This window comes from Nilaparvata lugens, chromosome 7, assembly GCF_014356525.2.
Source record: "Nilaparvata lugens isolate BPH chromosome 7, ASM1435652v1, whole genome shotgun sequence".
Classification (NCBI taxonomy): domain Eukaryota; kingdom Metazoa; phylum Arthropoda; class Insecta; order Hemiptera; family Delphacidae; genus Nilaparvata; species Nilaparvata lugens.
In genome coordinates this window covers 10,033,557-10,049,085 of record NC_052510.1, presented here as the reverse complement: position 1 = coordinate 10,049,085, position 15,529 = coordinate 10,033,557, and the positions used below count along the sequence as shown (strand labels likewise).

Below are 15,529 nucleotides of genomic sequence, written 5' to 3'. Positions count from 1 at the left end.
TTAATTAGGATTTTCGTTAAATAATAGTTATATATTGATTAGCATTTGAATAAATGCATTCTCTATTTAATTCCATCCGATTCATAAATTAATTCAACATAACAATTTTATAATCATCGTTGTTCGCCATAATCGATCTAGTTGTCTAGTAGCAAATTTATTATAAGTTTTTGAAGAATAAAATAATGATTTCAATTTTGAATTTTTGTTATGGGAGTATAATAAAGAGTAGTATGTGGAGGAATTTGATCTTTAATTTATTATTGCAAACATTCTAAACATAATAATTGTCACCTTGAATTCTCCAGTTGTGTAGAATACTGGCTATATTCTTCCCGATACAAACGAATGTACAAGTTAGTAAGAAATATAGTTTCAAATATAATATATAATCATTGACATTAATGCAACTTTGATTAAGGCATCACAGACTACATCCCAATTATGCATTAATTACATCTAATAGCCCATGTACATCATTGACTCCCAGGAATCATAAAGTCGTTAACTCAATGATTAGAAATTACCTGTAATGAGTTCTCCAAGCTTCCCCTGGACTTCAGCCGTCTCAATCGTCTCAAATCCATTTCGGTTTCTTCGGTTGAGTTTTGAACGTTGAGATTGGACTTGCGCCATGGCGCTTTGTCTTTGACTGTGCTCTGCGGCTGCGCTTCTAATAGAAGAAGAAAACAATTCAAATATTATGAATTACAACTATTTACATTTGAACAATTTGCATGTGGTATTTCAAATCTGTACGGTATTGTAGAGAAGAAAATAAATTTGGTTTCAGAATTCGAAATTATTATTTCAATTAATTGAGCGTGTAAAGTCAATCTGTCAAACCAACTATGAATGAATCTTCCATTCTCTTTATGGAGAAGCTTTTCGTGTTTTCTCTATACCTTCCTGTTGAGAATAATTTGGGAAATATTCGTATTGATAATTTCCCAACTTCACCTCACAATCTTCGAGTTAAGATTAAATTCATGCTCACAGTATCTAGAATACTTTCCAATCAAACGATTTTATAAGACTGGACTAGATTCAATCAAGAAAGTGATAAATTCTTGTGAAGAAAACTATGAATGATGACAACCGTTATCATCTTCTTGAATCAAAAAGTATTCTGTAATTTTACTGCTACACCAAACTATCAAAAAACAGACAAAAACTAATCAAATAAAAAAACAAACAATAAAGTTTCATTTTATTTGTAATTTTTCAATAATCAAGTATTCATGTCTTCAGAGAGATACCTAATTTTTGAAAAAATGATCTGATTATCAAATATCAAGTCCTATGCGATACACTACTGAAGTAATACATTTTGTATAAAAGAATGAGAAGCCTACGTATGGAATCAATGTCCTAAATGACACAGTAACCGTTTTGTTAATAATATAAAATCAATCCAAGTCCTCAAGTGCAATAAATATTGAAAAAAATGTAGTTTTTTCTAATTCTTTTTAGTAAAATGATTGAGGTAAGTTGAGTATTACCTGCAATAGCCTCCATAGTGCCCACGACATCAGTTTTCTCAATGGTTGGCTTCCAGTCCGGGTAGACCCTCTTGTACTGGCTACAATGCCCAGCCTCTGCTAGTTTACCCTCAGGCAGAGTATCCAGGGTTCCTCTGCCTTCACTCTCTGCATTAAAACGAAAAACATCTTTATTATTTTCATGATTGCAAGAGATAAAAACTGAATTGGGATGAATAAGCTGAATAAGCTCAGAGACTGTGTCTTGTGGGTATTGTCTTCTTCCATCAAACTTCCACTTACTATAAAATCTTACAAAATTCAAATCTTACAAAATGAAAAAATCTTATTATAAAATCGTTTGTTGAATTGCATTAATGCATCTGTGATCGTATTTAATTTTTGTAAAGAAATTTAAATTGAAAATTAGTTCAATTCTATTTTATTTTGAAGCTTAGATAAGGAAGAAGCATTCTATATGAGTTATTATCCATAGTTCTGAATATATATCACAAAAATGTACAAACCTGAATCAGCTTCAAGAGAGCGTCTATTCGACTGAAGGCGCCTGGCCTTTCTTCTCAGCTCTTCACTCTGTTTCTCTTCCCTTTTCATTTTCCTTCAACCAGGCTTCAATTTTCTGTTTCCATGCCCTGTAAACGGATAATAAAGTAGAAAAATAAGTAAACAATTACCGTACGTGATTCTAATATAGCACAATGCTTATAACAATATAAATGAAAACTATAATTGAAGTGAGAAGAAATGAATATTGTAAACAGTTCCAAGTGTTTGATATGTTTGATTTAAATAATTACAAAATTATCAGTATGACGGTAGAACCATAGAAAAACAGCGATAGACAGCTATAGTTTTCTTTTTGTGAGTTTATCGAGGTCTATTTGTTGAAACACCTAAAAATCGCGAGAAATGGGGTTTCAAGACCCAGCCAGAAGTAAATTATATATAATCTTCAAAGCGGTTATTCCATTTTTTTTCGAAATTCTCGTCTTCAACAATAAAAGTAATTATAATGACTGTAAAGCATTCTTCCATATTCAAATATCTTATTCTATTTATAGGTACCTACTCTAAAAAAATATTCGAACTTAACATGTTTGAATATATATTTGTAGACAAGTCAACAAACCATAAATTTCTATTCTCGGTATGCAATGTATTTGTATTATCTCCGTACATACAACAACTAAACATTTAGTAATGTCATATTATTTGGCTTACCAACTTCCAAAAGACAACCTAAATGAGAACCTATAAGGAAGTTATTTTAGCTATTACTATTATAAATTATAGCAATTGTGCCTGACCTTGGTTTAGATTCTTCTTCGCCTGAGCTATTGAGTATGAGCTGTTTGTTCTCGGATGAGGGAGAGGGTGCAGGAGAGGGAGAGGACGGTCGCTCTCTCTCACCGAATTCGGCATTCAGCAGGTCAGGTCGCTTACGGCTGCCGCCTCTGGCTCGCCGTGCCCATGAACGGTCTATAACAATAGAATAATAATAATTATTATCTAGTAAAATCTCAGTAACAAAAATTGAACATTACTTCATTCATTATTCTTTATTTTTTGTACAAACTTTTATGATTGATATGGTTGAGAGTGAAAGAAACAAACCTGAAGCTATCTCTCTATTAAATCCAGTAATAACATAAAACATAAATTCTTTTAAAGGCTAATTATTATGCCAATACAAAGCTACATATCAGACACTCAATCAGACCAGGAAAATCAAAATACAATGATTTTTTCTAGAGGATTTCAGAAAGTGGAAAGAAAGGAGGTTTATTAATAATTGAATGGTTTTCATACAACTTTATATCAAAGTCTTAAAAATTAACTATAGGCCTACTTCTACAACGAAAAAAGAATATAATAATAATAAGAATAGAACAAAAAAGTTGAACAGTCCTTTCAGAAAATCAGCAAATAAAAATGAAGGAGGCAAAATAATAATTGAATGTCTTTATATTTTTCAAATATCTGAAAATGTTTCATATTGGACAGTGGATAAAGTAAAAGATAAAACAAAAAATACAGCTTGCAGTTTTTTAGAGAATGAGAATGTGGAAGTTTTGTTACGTTTACAGAGTCCAAATATTTTTATTTGACACAAAGGTTGAAAAATAAATCCTGGTACCTACAATTATATTTTATTTAATTTGTTTTTAACTGATTACTATTTTGAATCCATTTTTCATTTAATTCTATTTCTACTATCAATTCTTTATTAATACTATATATCATAATGTACTACAGATGAAAAATATTGGAACAACAACATGTTAATAGAATGGATAACTTTAAAAACTTTTATAAACAATACTAGAGGTAACTTTTGAATATAGCAAAAGCAGTTAAACAGATCGAGATTGAAATATCTTGTCAAATTGTTATTGGTTCCTCATTCAATAAAATATTTTGACCACTCTTGAACTTTTAAATTCTGTAAGGGTTGCTGACAACCAACAGGTAACTAAGTTACTGCATCGAATATTGCAAAAAAAGCAGTTCAACAGGATCGAGACTGCAATCTCGTCAAGTTTGTTGTTGATGCTTTATTTTATAAAACGTCTGAACCAGTCTTGAACTTCCCAATGTTGTAAAGGTCGTTGATAGCCAACAATAAGTAGCCTACTAAGAACCTTTTACTTTTAACTATCAAGTATTGCAAGAAGCATAACAAATACGAAGCAAGTTTTTGGTATGAAACAGTTGCACTGACCGAGACTACCCCACGACTTCCTCTCGCGCGTGCCGTCATGCCCGGACGCCCTGAGGAAGTCCATGAGGGTGGAGTCGTCCTCCTCGGACGGCACCCGACTCCTCCGCCTGCGCAGGCTTCCCGTCGGCGTCACGTCCGGCGAACAGGTCACCGCCCCCTCCTCACCCGGCTTGCCTCCAGGTTCGCCCGAGAACGAACCGAACCGACGCCGGGTCAGCAGCGGCGATCCCGTCTGCGACACGTCCTCCTCTGACGTCATCGCTCCGTTGCCGTATTTACGAACCTGATAACAACACAGAAATATCACATTAATGGTGTCCTATCACAATTTCCAATGTTATTTCATGGACGATAGTCATACAGGTTACATGAGTTAAAAAATATAATCCTATCCTATGAAAATCTACACTATCCTGAGAGTTGAAAATGGATTTAAAAATTGGAAAGCGCTCCACATGTGAGTAATAAATATTTTTTTGCTAAATATTCAATTCATTATTGTTGATATTTAGTATTAGGATAGACTCCCACCAGCGAGCAAGTTGTACTTTTGCTGGTGGTGATATAAATTTCAAAATACAATACAGTAAATTTACATGATTATTATTTTCTAATGTCATGTTGTATATATTATGGAAATGAAACAATAAATTTGATTTGATTTTGAATTGTTTTAATCGAAATAGTTCAAAAAGCAAACTAACCATATTTTGTTAATATTTAATTTTTTCCCATGATCAATTCCTTAGGAAATGTGATCCTTGACAGATAAAACAATAGAATATTGAAATGCTCAATATCAATGAACTAAGGCAGGTACTCATATTTGAGAGCTATAAACCGGAAGCATGATGTGGGTGATAAGAGTTGAAATACAAATATTAATTGATGCACTGAAATACAAAAATTCACCTTGATATCAGCAAAGCCCTTTTTCTGAGGAAATCCTGAACGAATGTCGTAGAGAAGCGAATCGACGATGTTGCAATCCGATTCGGAGCCGTTCGAGCCCAGTTGACCACCACTCACTGCAAAATAAATATAATTATCCAATTGAAAATTTATGTGACTCAATAAACCAGTGAATAATAACAACTAAAAATATACTGCCAGTAATTAATGTATAGAACATTTTAATTGAATTAATAATCGCAGTTCATGACAGAATCAAAACAGATGAATAATAACAATACCGTAAGTGTGATAAAATTATAGCATATTGTATGTTCAAGGCTGACCACTAACGGTAGGGCATGCATGTCGTCAAAATGTCATTACAGCAAAAGGCTCCGAGCAGACATTTTTTATAATCATATAATTACGTAGTTGCAGTGTATTTTTGTTATTGGTTTGTTTATATGTTATTGATTGTTTATTTTAAGTTGGAAGCCTCTTGCTGAAGACAAATATGCATGATGATCATGTGTGTGTCCTAACCATAGAGACCAGCCTTGAACGGTAAGTATATTATTTAAAATTCAAACATTAGTCTACAAGCCTACAATATGTACGATAAGTTGTACTAATTATAAATTACATGAGTAAATAAATATGGATATGTATATTATGCAGAGTTTCAACCTGTTGTTGAACAAATCCTATTATATTAAGCTAACAATGTCTGTATATATTTATATATTTGGCTATTTATAAGGTTATATGGCTGTATATTTATGTCCAACAGATCTCGAAAACGCTTTAACGATTTTCACGAAATTTGGAGCATAGTAGGTTTATAATATAAATAAAGACATGAAAAGGATAATAGTTTTTCATCCTTGGAAAAACAGATGATAATTTTGTCGTCTGTTGATAACGGAAGATGGGAGAGAGACAGAATTATGTACAGCCGTTGAATCAATCTGCTTATCTCTCAAGAAATATTATCTAGAAATTTTAATCTACTTTAACAAAATAATCTGATTTGTTGATATGAAATGGTATATCATTCTAAATTACAGTACCGTATATCATAATTTTCAAAGATAATAATAATAATTATTATTTTACAGTTTTAAGTGATTAGTAGGTGTTATTTTGTTATTCAATTTGGTTTGTAAACAATCTAAATCATAACTTTTCTGTTTTCAATTGTTTGAACTGAAAATTGGATCTGAATTCAAGTGTATGGAACATAACCTACTTTTTGGATTATTTATAGTGTATAAATCGAAATCCGGGAAAGAAACAGTTTTGGGCTGTGCCTGTTAGTCCCTCCCCAATCATTTTGAAGAAGATGCTGAAGAAGATTTTGTAAGTAGAAGCTAATAGCTTTTATTTATATAAATACCGTACCTGACTGCTATGTCGTAATTAATTGTTCAAAGTGATCATTTTGAAGAAATGTGTTTTGTTTATCAATGAATAAATAACGAGCGAAGCTCGGTGCCCCGATATTTGTTATATGAATATAGAAGTATAGATGTAGAATTACAGCACATTGCTAAACGATTAATATAATGATAATTATTATTTTACAGTTTTAAGTGATTAGTAGGTGTTATTTTGTTATTCAATTTGGTTTGTAAACAATCTAAATCATAACTTTTCTGTTTTCAATTGTTTGAACTGAAAATTGGATCTGAATTCAAGTGTATGGAACATAACCTACTTTTTGGATTATTTATAGTGTATAAATCGAAATCCGGGAAAGAAACAGTTTTGGGCTGTGCCTGTTAGTCCCTCCCCAATCATTTTGAAGAAGATGCTGAAGAAGATTTTGTAAGTAGAAGCTAATAGCTTTTATTTATATAAATACCTGACTGCTATGTCGTAATTAATTGTTCAAAGTGATCATTTTGAAGAATTGTGTTTTGTTTATCAATGAATAAATAACGAGCGAAGCTCGGTGCCCCGATATTTGTTATATGAATATAGAAGTATAGATGTAGAATTACAGCACATTGCTAAACGATTAATATAATGATAATTTATTATTGATTATGCTTGTCATACTGACAGTGTCTGCGTTTGGCAGCCAACTGTTCCTCGCGCTGCCGGCGCCTGACCGACGCCTGTTCTTCCTGCAGACGCCGGCGCTCGTTCTCGACGACCGCCTGCCGGAACTTGAGGCAGAATTGGTGCAGCACCCGGAAGCACTCCTCCACCTTGAATGTGGCCGCGTCCTCGCAGAAGAACTCGGCCAGCGACCGGCGCACCGACTCCAGTTCCGCCATGTCGCGCTGCAGCGACGACACCTCACGTTCGGCCATCTGCAATCACAAGGAAATTACACTTTACAATGAAGTATATTTGATTTTACGTTCGGCGATCTGATCACAACTGAATGACATGTTGCAATAAAGTGAATTGATTTGAAACAGCATATCCATCTAAAACTAGTTGAAGATATTGTGTTGATTTGAATAAAATTATTGATTGATTAAATATAGGATGAAGTGAAATGAAAGATACTGGTTTCCTCATGACAAATCGTTCATCTTTATAAAATTTGTTGAATAGAAACTGATATTGCAGAATTTCTCCAAATTGAAAGTATATAATTTGATTTTTGTCACATCCACTTTTATCAGGTTGTACACACGATCATGTTCAAAATCTAAAAAATGTTGATGTGACAAGAATAAAAGGATCCTGTGTACAAATCTAATGAATGTGGATGTGACAAATATAAAAATGTTTTTTTTTATCTTATATCTCCTTTATTTCACCTTAATATGGAGAAATTCTTCAACATGTCTGAGCACACTGTAAATTTTATTAACATAGAAACCAAATAAGAACATTTGAAAATAACAACATTTATCTAAAACTGAATAAGCTAAGTTAGTTCAATTATTATGACATCTCTTTCAAATCTTTGATAAGAAACATCTCCCATTCCACCTAAATATGGAGAAATTCTACAACATCTCTGTTTCTAGTGTAGATTTTATAAAAATAGAATGCATTATTTGTTTTAAGAATAACAACATTCATCTAAAACTGATGCTGGTTGGAAATAAAATAATTTGAAAGCAAAGTGGGTTATACAAAACATTAATTTCATCTCAGGCTATATAAGTAGCCTTTATGGATACAAACCACAAATTATGCCTAATCATAATTAGACACATTATCTGAGGTCTCTTGAAAAGAAATGCATCAAGACATTCTCTTTTTCATACATGTGTGATACAATATTGAAACGATTTTACCAATTGATATATAATATTGACTTGATTGTAATATCAAAGCTTAATCTCACATACAGTCGTAGCACTACTTTCAAATCTGTGAAGAAGATGACTAAAATACTGGCTACAATAGATAGTATGGTTTAAACCTCAAATGACTCTAGATACATTTAAAATAAACAAACAGTCTATAAAAAATATGACAAAAAGTTATGCTGTTCATTTGACTTTGTAGATCAATGGAAAATGAGTGATGATTAATTATGGATTCTAAAAAATTGTTGTAGATGAAGTATTAGAAAATAATGTTGAAAACTTGAGCAGTTACCGTGAGGAATTCTCCCATCTGCAGTTTAATTTCTTTCTCGGTAGTTGGTAAATCGATCTGTTTGTGGATTTTCTTTATCCGAGAGTCGAGTGCATTGATTTCGTTTTGTAGTTGTTCGACAGTTGTTCTGCAAAAATAAATAATACAGCAGGAGTAGCAAAATAATAGTTCAAAAATTATCAATAAAATACAAGAAATACACGCCAGCTTTTAAACTCCAGGAATACAATTTCTTAATACAAGAAATACACGCCAGCTTTTACACTCCAGTTCAAAGAGTAAAAGTGCAATAATTATGAAAATTGTTTCTCCATGTAGTATGCAGTGTTAGAAAGGCAGATATTAACAGGGGCAGCAGATTGACGCAAGAAATGAAACAAATTATGATAATTGAAAATAGATAGTTTCAATAGGAAAAGTTGATCACATTTCAACTAGTCAACTAATAGACATACTCGTATGTACATGGTAGATAATACAAATTAATCGTACCTTACATGGGACTAAACAAATATTCGAGCACAAAATACTCATCAAAGTAGCCTACAATAATAACATGTTAAATTAAAAATGAAATTTTGTCCAACAAATAGTGTACAAAATATAACTACTATTAATTTGTAGAATTTGATAAGGTGTGTGCTTACTTTGTAGACTCTTCTAATACTAGCATATCTTCTGGAAATCGGAGTAGATCTTTTCGTTTCTTCTCTGCTTGCTGGAAAACAAAATAAAAATTATCACAATTAGAAAAAAGTAATAAAATCACACATAAGTCTTCTAATATAGTTATAGTGAGGTGAGCGTTATAATGGCAGTGGAGAAAGATAGGATAACAACGTTGCCGATCCTCTGTCTTTTCAATGCCTTCTATAGACGGTAGCTGATACATGCTTATTGATGTAATATTAACTGTTCATTCTCGTTTAAAATAATCAATTATATTTTATTAAGCAAGAAATTTTATTTCTCAATAGTTTCATACTGAATTTTCATAATTAAGATAGAATATTTTGTTAATGAATTATTAATTCTATATTCTAGAAATTTGAGAAGGGACAGTTTTGGGCATAAGCCTGTTGCGCCTTCTCACATATGTTTAATAATTTTACATGACTGAATAAATAAATGAATAAAAGGCGATCTGGAAACAGAGCAAAGCGGAAAAGAGATAGCGCTGTCCACTTTGTTGAATGATAGACAAGGATAGCAATACCATTGCTACGGTAATTAAACACTGCCATTATAACGTGGACCTCACTTGTTTCAATATTCACTGATTTTCAATGACAAATATACATTTTCTATTTCACGGAAATTAATCAATCTTGGATTTTCATTGAAAGAATAGAATTGATACTCACCAGAGCGACATAATGTATCAAATTCATGCCTGGTTTATTGGCTCTGATGTCAGTCAATTTCTGCAAAGAACTCAGTTTGACTCCGGCCGCGTTACCTGCATATCCACCCTGAAAAAGAATTACAATTCTCATTTCATTCAAAATAAAAGTCTTAAAGAGGAGCTTATTCATACATCAGTTGTTGGAGAACTATTTAATATGAATACCTGAATGTCAGCGTCCTCGCCTGGGGATGCCAGTACTACAAAATAATATATCATACTTATAGAAAATATTCATTAGTTTCTCATGATTTGTTCATTAACGAAAATTAAATACAAGTATATTTTATATCGATTAACTTGCTACTCTTTGCAAGTTCTTGGAAAATCAGAATCTTGATCAACCAATAATATTGAAGAATCAACATTTTTTAGCTATTTGTAATAATGCAGTATTCGACTGAGTCACTGTCTATATTGTAGAACCATTCCATAATTAAATAAAAACACACATATGTTGTCAAATTTTATACAGTTTTATTTTATTTTATGACCATGGTTTCGTGACCACACTGGTCACTTTTTCAAGCTAACCATTGTAACCATATGACCGGTGTGCATTGTCACGAAACTATGATCCTGTACGAAATAAAACTGTGTAGAATTTGACAACATATGTGTGTTTTTATTTAATAATATAGTATTCAAAAATTTGAGCAATAATTCATTTGATATGAATTATAGCATATTATTTTACACTCACAATTCAAGATGATTCATATTCAACTAATTCCTAAATAGAGAGATGTTGGTTTGAAGGTAGCTATTATTTCAGGAAACACTTTCAATTTTTCGTGTAGTTGAGAAGTTGATATTGTAGTAATTATTCATATTGAATGAAAAAGACTAAGAAAATGTCAAAAAACCACAAATTTATTGATACTTAGAAAGACCGGTTGCGGTTATTACACCATTGTCAATTTCTGATAAACTAGAAGTAAATACAAGAGCAGCAGAATTTATACTAGTAGGTATAAATTCTATAGTACTAGTATAAATTCTGCTGCTCTTGTATTTAGTTCTAGTTTATCAGAGATTGACAATGGTGTAATAACCGAAACCGGTCTTTCTAAGTATCAATAAATCTGTGGTTTTTTGACAATTTCTTAGACTTCTTCATTCAAACACTTTTAATATAAAATGAGCTTGTGCTGAGGGAAATACTAATATTAAAAATACTGCAAAATACTAACTCGTATTTGGAGATTTCGATGAAAGAAGTATTCTTCGAAAGAACGAGTTATTAGATTTCATTATTTAGATATATTTGACTTACGGAATTCAAGAAGTTTCCAGCCACTATGACCATATACAGTACTTCTTGTAAAGGCTTGTTCGTCATCAAATCTGTAATAAATATTATACAAAACATATTATGTGAAAATGAAGAAAACATGGGATATATTCTGAACTAAATCCAACGCTAAGTCATAAACATTGAAAGATGACAGAACAATAATAAATAATTCATGAAAACTTTGATCTATTTGCAGTGCACCTCCCCAGTAAATTTCTTCACCATGATTTGAATAACCAAACTTCTAATAATACAAGTTGAAAAATAGCAGACAATATTGCAATGGTGATATGAAAAAATAGACAACAAATAAGTGATATTTATTGCTTATTGTTATGCTATTACAGCTCACTTGTTGAGTGCAATTATTATAATTTATATTTATAAAATGTATTACAAGAATAACTCCTACATCTTCAACACCTACAGTCGAAAAAATGTGAAACGCATACGAAATTTGCAGCGACCTTGGCAAAATTTAAAGAATGAAGTACGGTACGGTACCCAATAATTTAAAATAATAACTTATTCACATTTTATGGATTGTGAAGCTTACCTTCTCCTGCCACTATCATAGCGTTGATGCTTGGTTCCAGGTAGTTCATGTTAGCTGCAAATTCTTCTTTCAAAAGCATACTCTCAATCCTCAATTTGTAACTGGAAAAGAAAACAGAATAGAATAATAACAATAATATTTATTGTATTCATTATACATTTTTGGCAACGAGAAATAAATTTACCAGTTATTGATAAAAATCTTTATGAAATATCAGTTACCTAGTTGAATGGAAACTGAGTATAAGGCCTGAACAATTTAGTTGAGAAAAAAATAATTTCTAGGTCAAATGTGGAAATGAAACGAAAATTAGGTCACACAAATCACTTCGAAATCAATTGATCTATTATGCACTTTCCTTTGATAAATTAAAAAATAATATCGATCATATCTACCAGATTTTAACTTCTCCTAACATTAAAATGGGATTATAAAGCCATTTTTTTACACTGAAGGCTACAGAATAAAAAAAATACTCTCTCTCATATTCTATAAAACTTTTGTTCAATGTATAATTTGACGTTTAATTTTCACAAACTGATCTAATAGGATATGAATGAGAGAATGTGTCAGACAAAAATCCACATTTCCTGTCAAAGAATCATCGGAGATTCAAAATGAGAAAGGAAGAAAACTATTGTGATTAAAAAACAACATCATTTTGATAAATGGGAGGATTAATTGGAAAATGTATTGATTCTTTCATACAATAACTCGGTAACATCACCATGCTAATGTATTTTATAACCATATTATAATTAACTATGGACTGTTTTATTGTTCACATGTTATCAAGAAATCAACTAGTGTTGGATGCAATTCAGTTGTGGAGGGTACTATACTCACTTTGGAATGTCTATTAGTTGCAGTAAGAACTTTTCGGCATTGCCAAGTTTACTTTTGTCGCCATCGAAATTCCTGAGCATTTCCAGTTCGTCAAGCTCTGGCAGGATTTTTAGCAGACCGCGCAGTTTTTCGGCTCCTATCTCATCATGCTCGCCGTCTCTGATCACCTGGATTATGTCTTCATTCGAACTGCAAATATAACAACAAATAATGAAAAAAATCTGCACAAAAAATGTAATAAGGATTCAATGTGTTTCCAATAGCCTGGGGTTACTGGATTTTTTGACTAAAAATTAATTTTTCCTCCACCTACTGGCTAAAGTACTTACTTTATACTCCCTGAAACATAATACTAAAGTGTCACTTTTTCGCTCTCGGTAGTAAAAAACAGAAAAACTCCCTAGGGAGTAAAAGTGACTCCATTTAAATAACATGGGAAGCATCTCTATTTTAAAAACTTACATTATAATAGGTTAGAAGGTCTAAGCTCAGATGAGAAAGCATAAAGAGGTGTCTGTCATTGAGTTAACTGAATTCAATACCACAACCAGAAATTTGATCAACTCATGAAATATATGTTTGTATGATATTATATTCTTAATATTAGTAGACGATAAAAATTTATACAATTTTTAAAATATCTTATTCTATTCAAAATACCAGCAAACAAATATTTTTGATCTGCAATTCAAATCTGAACCGCATGATCTGGAGTCAGCCATTTTGACACCCAGCTGATATAATTGTTACAACTTTTGCTAGATAGCGCAATCGGCAGTGCCAATCAGACGGCCAGTTTTTAGGTTTTAGATTTTAGGTTATGTTGTTAGGAAACATTGTCACCAATACATAAGTTATTAAAATGATTTTATTTGCAGTTTCTATAAAAAATGTAGATGGAGGAAAAATGTTGTGTACATCACGAGTGAAAAATACTTTTTCTCCCTCACGAAAATTGTTGCCCTCGGCTTCGCCTCGGGCTTCAAACTTTTCCCTCAGGGAGAAAAAGTCGTACTTTTCACTCTAGATGTACAAATAACTATAATGAACTCACTCTTAAAATTTATCTTTCTCCTTCATTTCTACTTTGATTGGTTTTGCTATATTGAACTTTTTGTGAGTTTTGAATTCATATAAGCAACGTTAATAAGAACGGCGTTATTTCGCTTGAATCCAGAACACTGTAAAAATTGCTATTGTTTGAAACCATAACATTATTTTATTTTCTCCCTCTTATTATCCTCCCAATAAACTTCAAGTAACAATTAGTAGATTAAGTACTAAGAAACATCACTCACCTTCTAAACTGTTTCAGGAATATATTCACGTTCAAGCTTCGTTTTCCATCTAGAAGTACGATCTGGAAAAAATAATTATATACAGACGTTGAATTTTAAATGCAATTTTGAAGCTGTTTGATAATATAAAATTAAACGTGGATCATTTTCACAATACAAACTGTATCCAATTCTATTTATCCTCCACAATACAATTATTGCTTGCAATAATAAATAGAAGCCTTCAAAATAGGCTAGTTGAAAAGCTACCATATGGATTGAAAAAACATAGCATAGTAAAAAGGAAATTCGTATGACTTTTGATGGTGGATAGTCCCTTGTAGAGAAGTTTCACTTCGCCTGAATATATCATTCAAGCCATCAAAGGCCCTTAAGACTGTCATACTCCAGCCGAGACTGACAGTTTAACGTGCCCATCCGATAACACTTAACCTATTATGATAAAAAGGGTCTATTTTAAGTTCATATTGGAAACATTATTATACGTTCATATAGTTTGGAATTGACTAGATGAACATATTCATCAATGGGACAACCCCGACTATGACGAGTTGAAGACTCATTATTTTGCTGGTGGTGCAAAAAATAGTTTTTTCTATCTAGTTATTACTGTACCCTGTTGATTCTTATTTTAAATATATTTAAACTATAGGAAATCTGCTTTTTCAACTTACGCAATGCACTTTGATAGGAATAATTTTGGACTGTATGGAATTGGCCTACTAAATTGATTTAAAAAAATCGTTCTGTTCTCATACACTTCTTTGATTGAGAACATTTGTAATGTATGAAATTTTGACAAAATACATAGAAATTTAGTTTTATCTTGGATTATCCTTTCTTGTAATCATTTCTGCTTACCTCAGCCATTTCCTTGCGCCTGCGCTCTGCGTCGCCAGACAGCTTGTGTGATGCGGGGACGTGGGGGGAGGCGTGTGAGGATGAGGAGGAGGGAGGTGCTGGGGGTGCCTGCTGGCAGAAGAGACCCTCCATTTCGTCCCAGTCCAGGTCTGCCATTGGAGAGTGCTGGTGACTGCGTGCTACCAGGGACCAGATGTTGTTCTTGCCCACGACCTAACACGAAAAACAATTATTTCATGAAAATAAGTCTCATGTGTCTGTTCCTTGTAGAAATGTATGCACGATATTTACACTTTATACTTACTCAAATTGAAAAAAAAAACAGTAGGCTACAAGGGAACATTAGTCCCACAAGACAATCTTTTGACTTACAATAATAATTACAAAACGAATTTGAGCAATTCATGAACACGAATAATATATCTAAATGAATAGAATATTGGGTACTTCAGTGTCTAGGAGCCAAAAATAACAGTTTTCACACTTACACTGTTCTCGGCCGACATTATTTGTCGTCACGACACCCAGAATGTCCTCCGATACTCTAATTCTCGGCTAATCGGAGGACTTTCTATGTG

General features: G+C 32.3%; 1 protein-coding gene across 1 annotated transcript in view; it reads right to left on the bottom strand.

Moving 5' to 3' along the window:
* Window positions 1-15,529, bottom strand: part of LOC111046660 (inverted formin-2-like) — a 225,795-nt gene that overhangs the window by 3,073 nt on the left and 207,193 nt on the right. Inside the window, 16 exon segments of the mRNA XM_039433649.1 lie at window positions 528-673; window positions 1,503-1,649; window positions 2,009-2,087; window positions 2,089-2,134; window positions 2,810-2,981; window positions 4,225-4,507; window positions 5,137-5,252; window positions 7,184-7,436; window positions 8,689-8,815; window positions 9,336-9,406; window positions 10,053-10,160; window positions 11,370-11,440; window positions 11,947-12,047; window positions 12,793-12,981; window positions 14,091-14,152; window positions 14,952-15,164. Of these exon segments, the coding sequence (XP_039289583.1) occupies window positions 528-673; window positions 1,503-1,649; window positions 2,009-2,087; window positions 2,089-2,134; window positions 2,810-2,981; window positions 4,225-4,507; window positions 5,137-5,252; window positions 7,184-7,436; window positions 8,689-8,815; window positions 9,336-9,406; window positions 10,053-10,160; window positions 11,370-11,440; window positions 11,947-12,047; window positions 12,793-12,981; window positions 14,091-14,152; window positions 14,952-15,164 (2,184 nt within the window).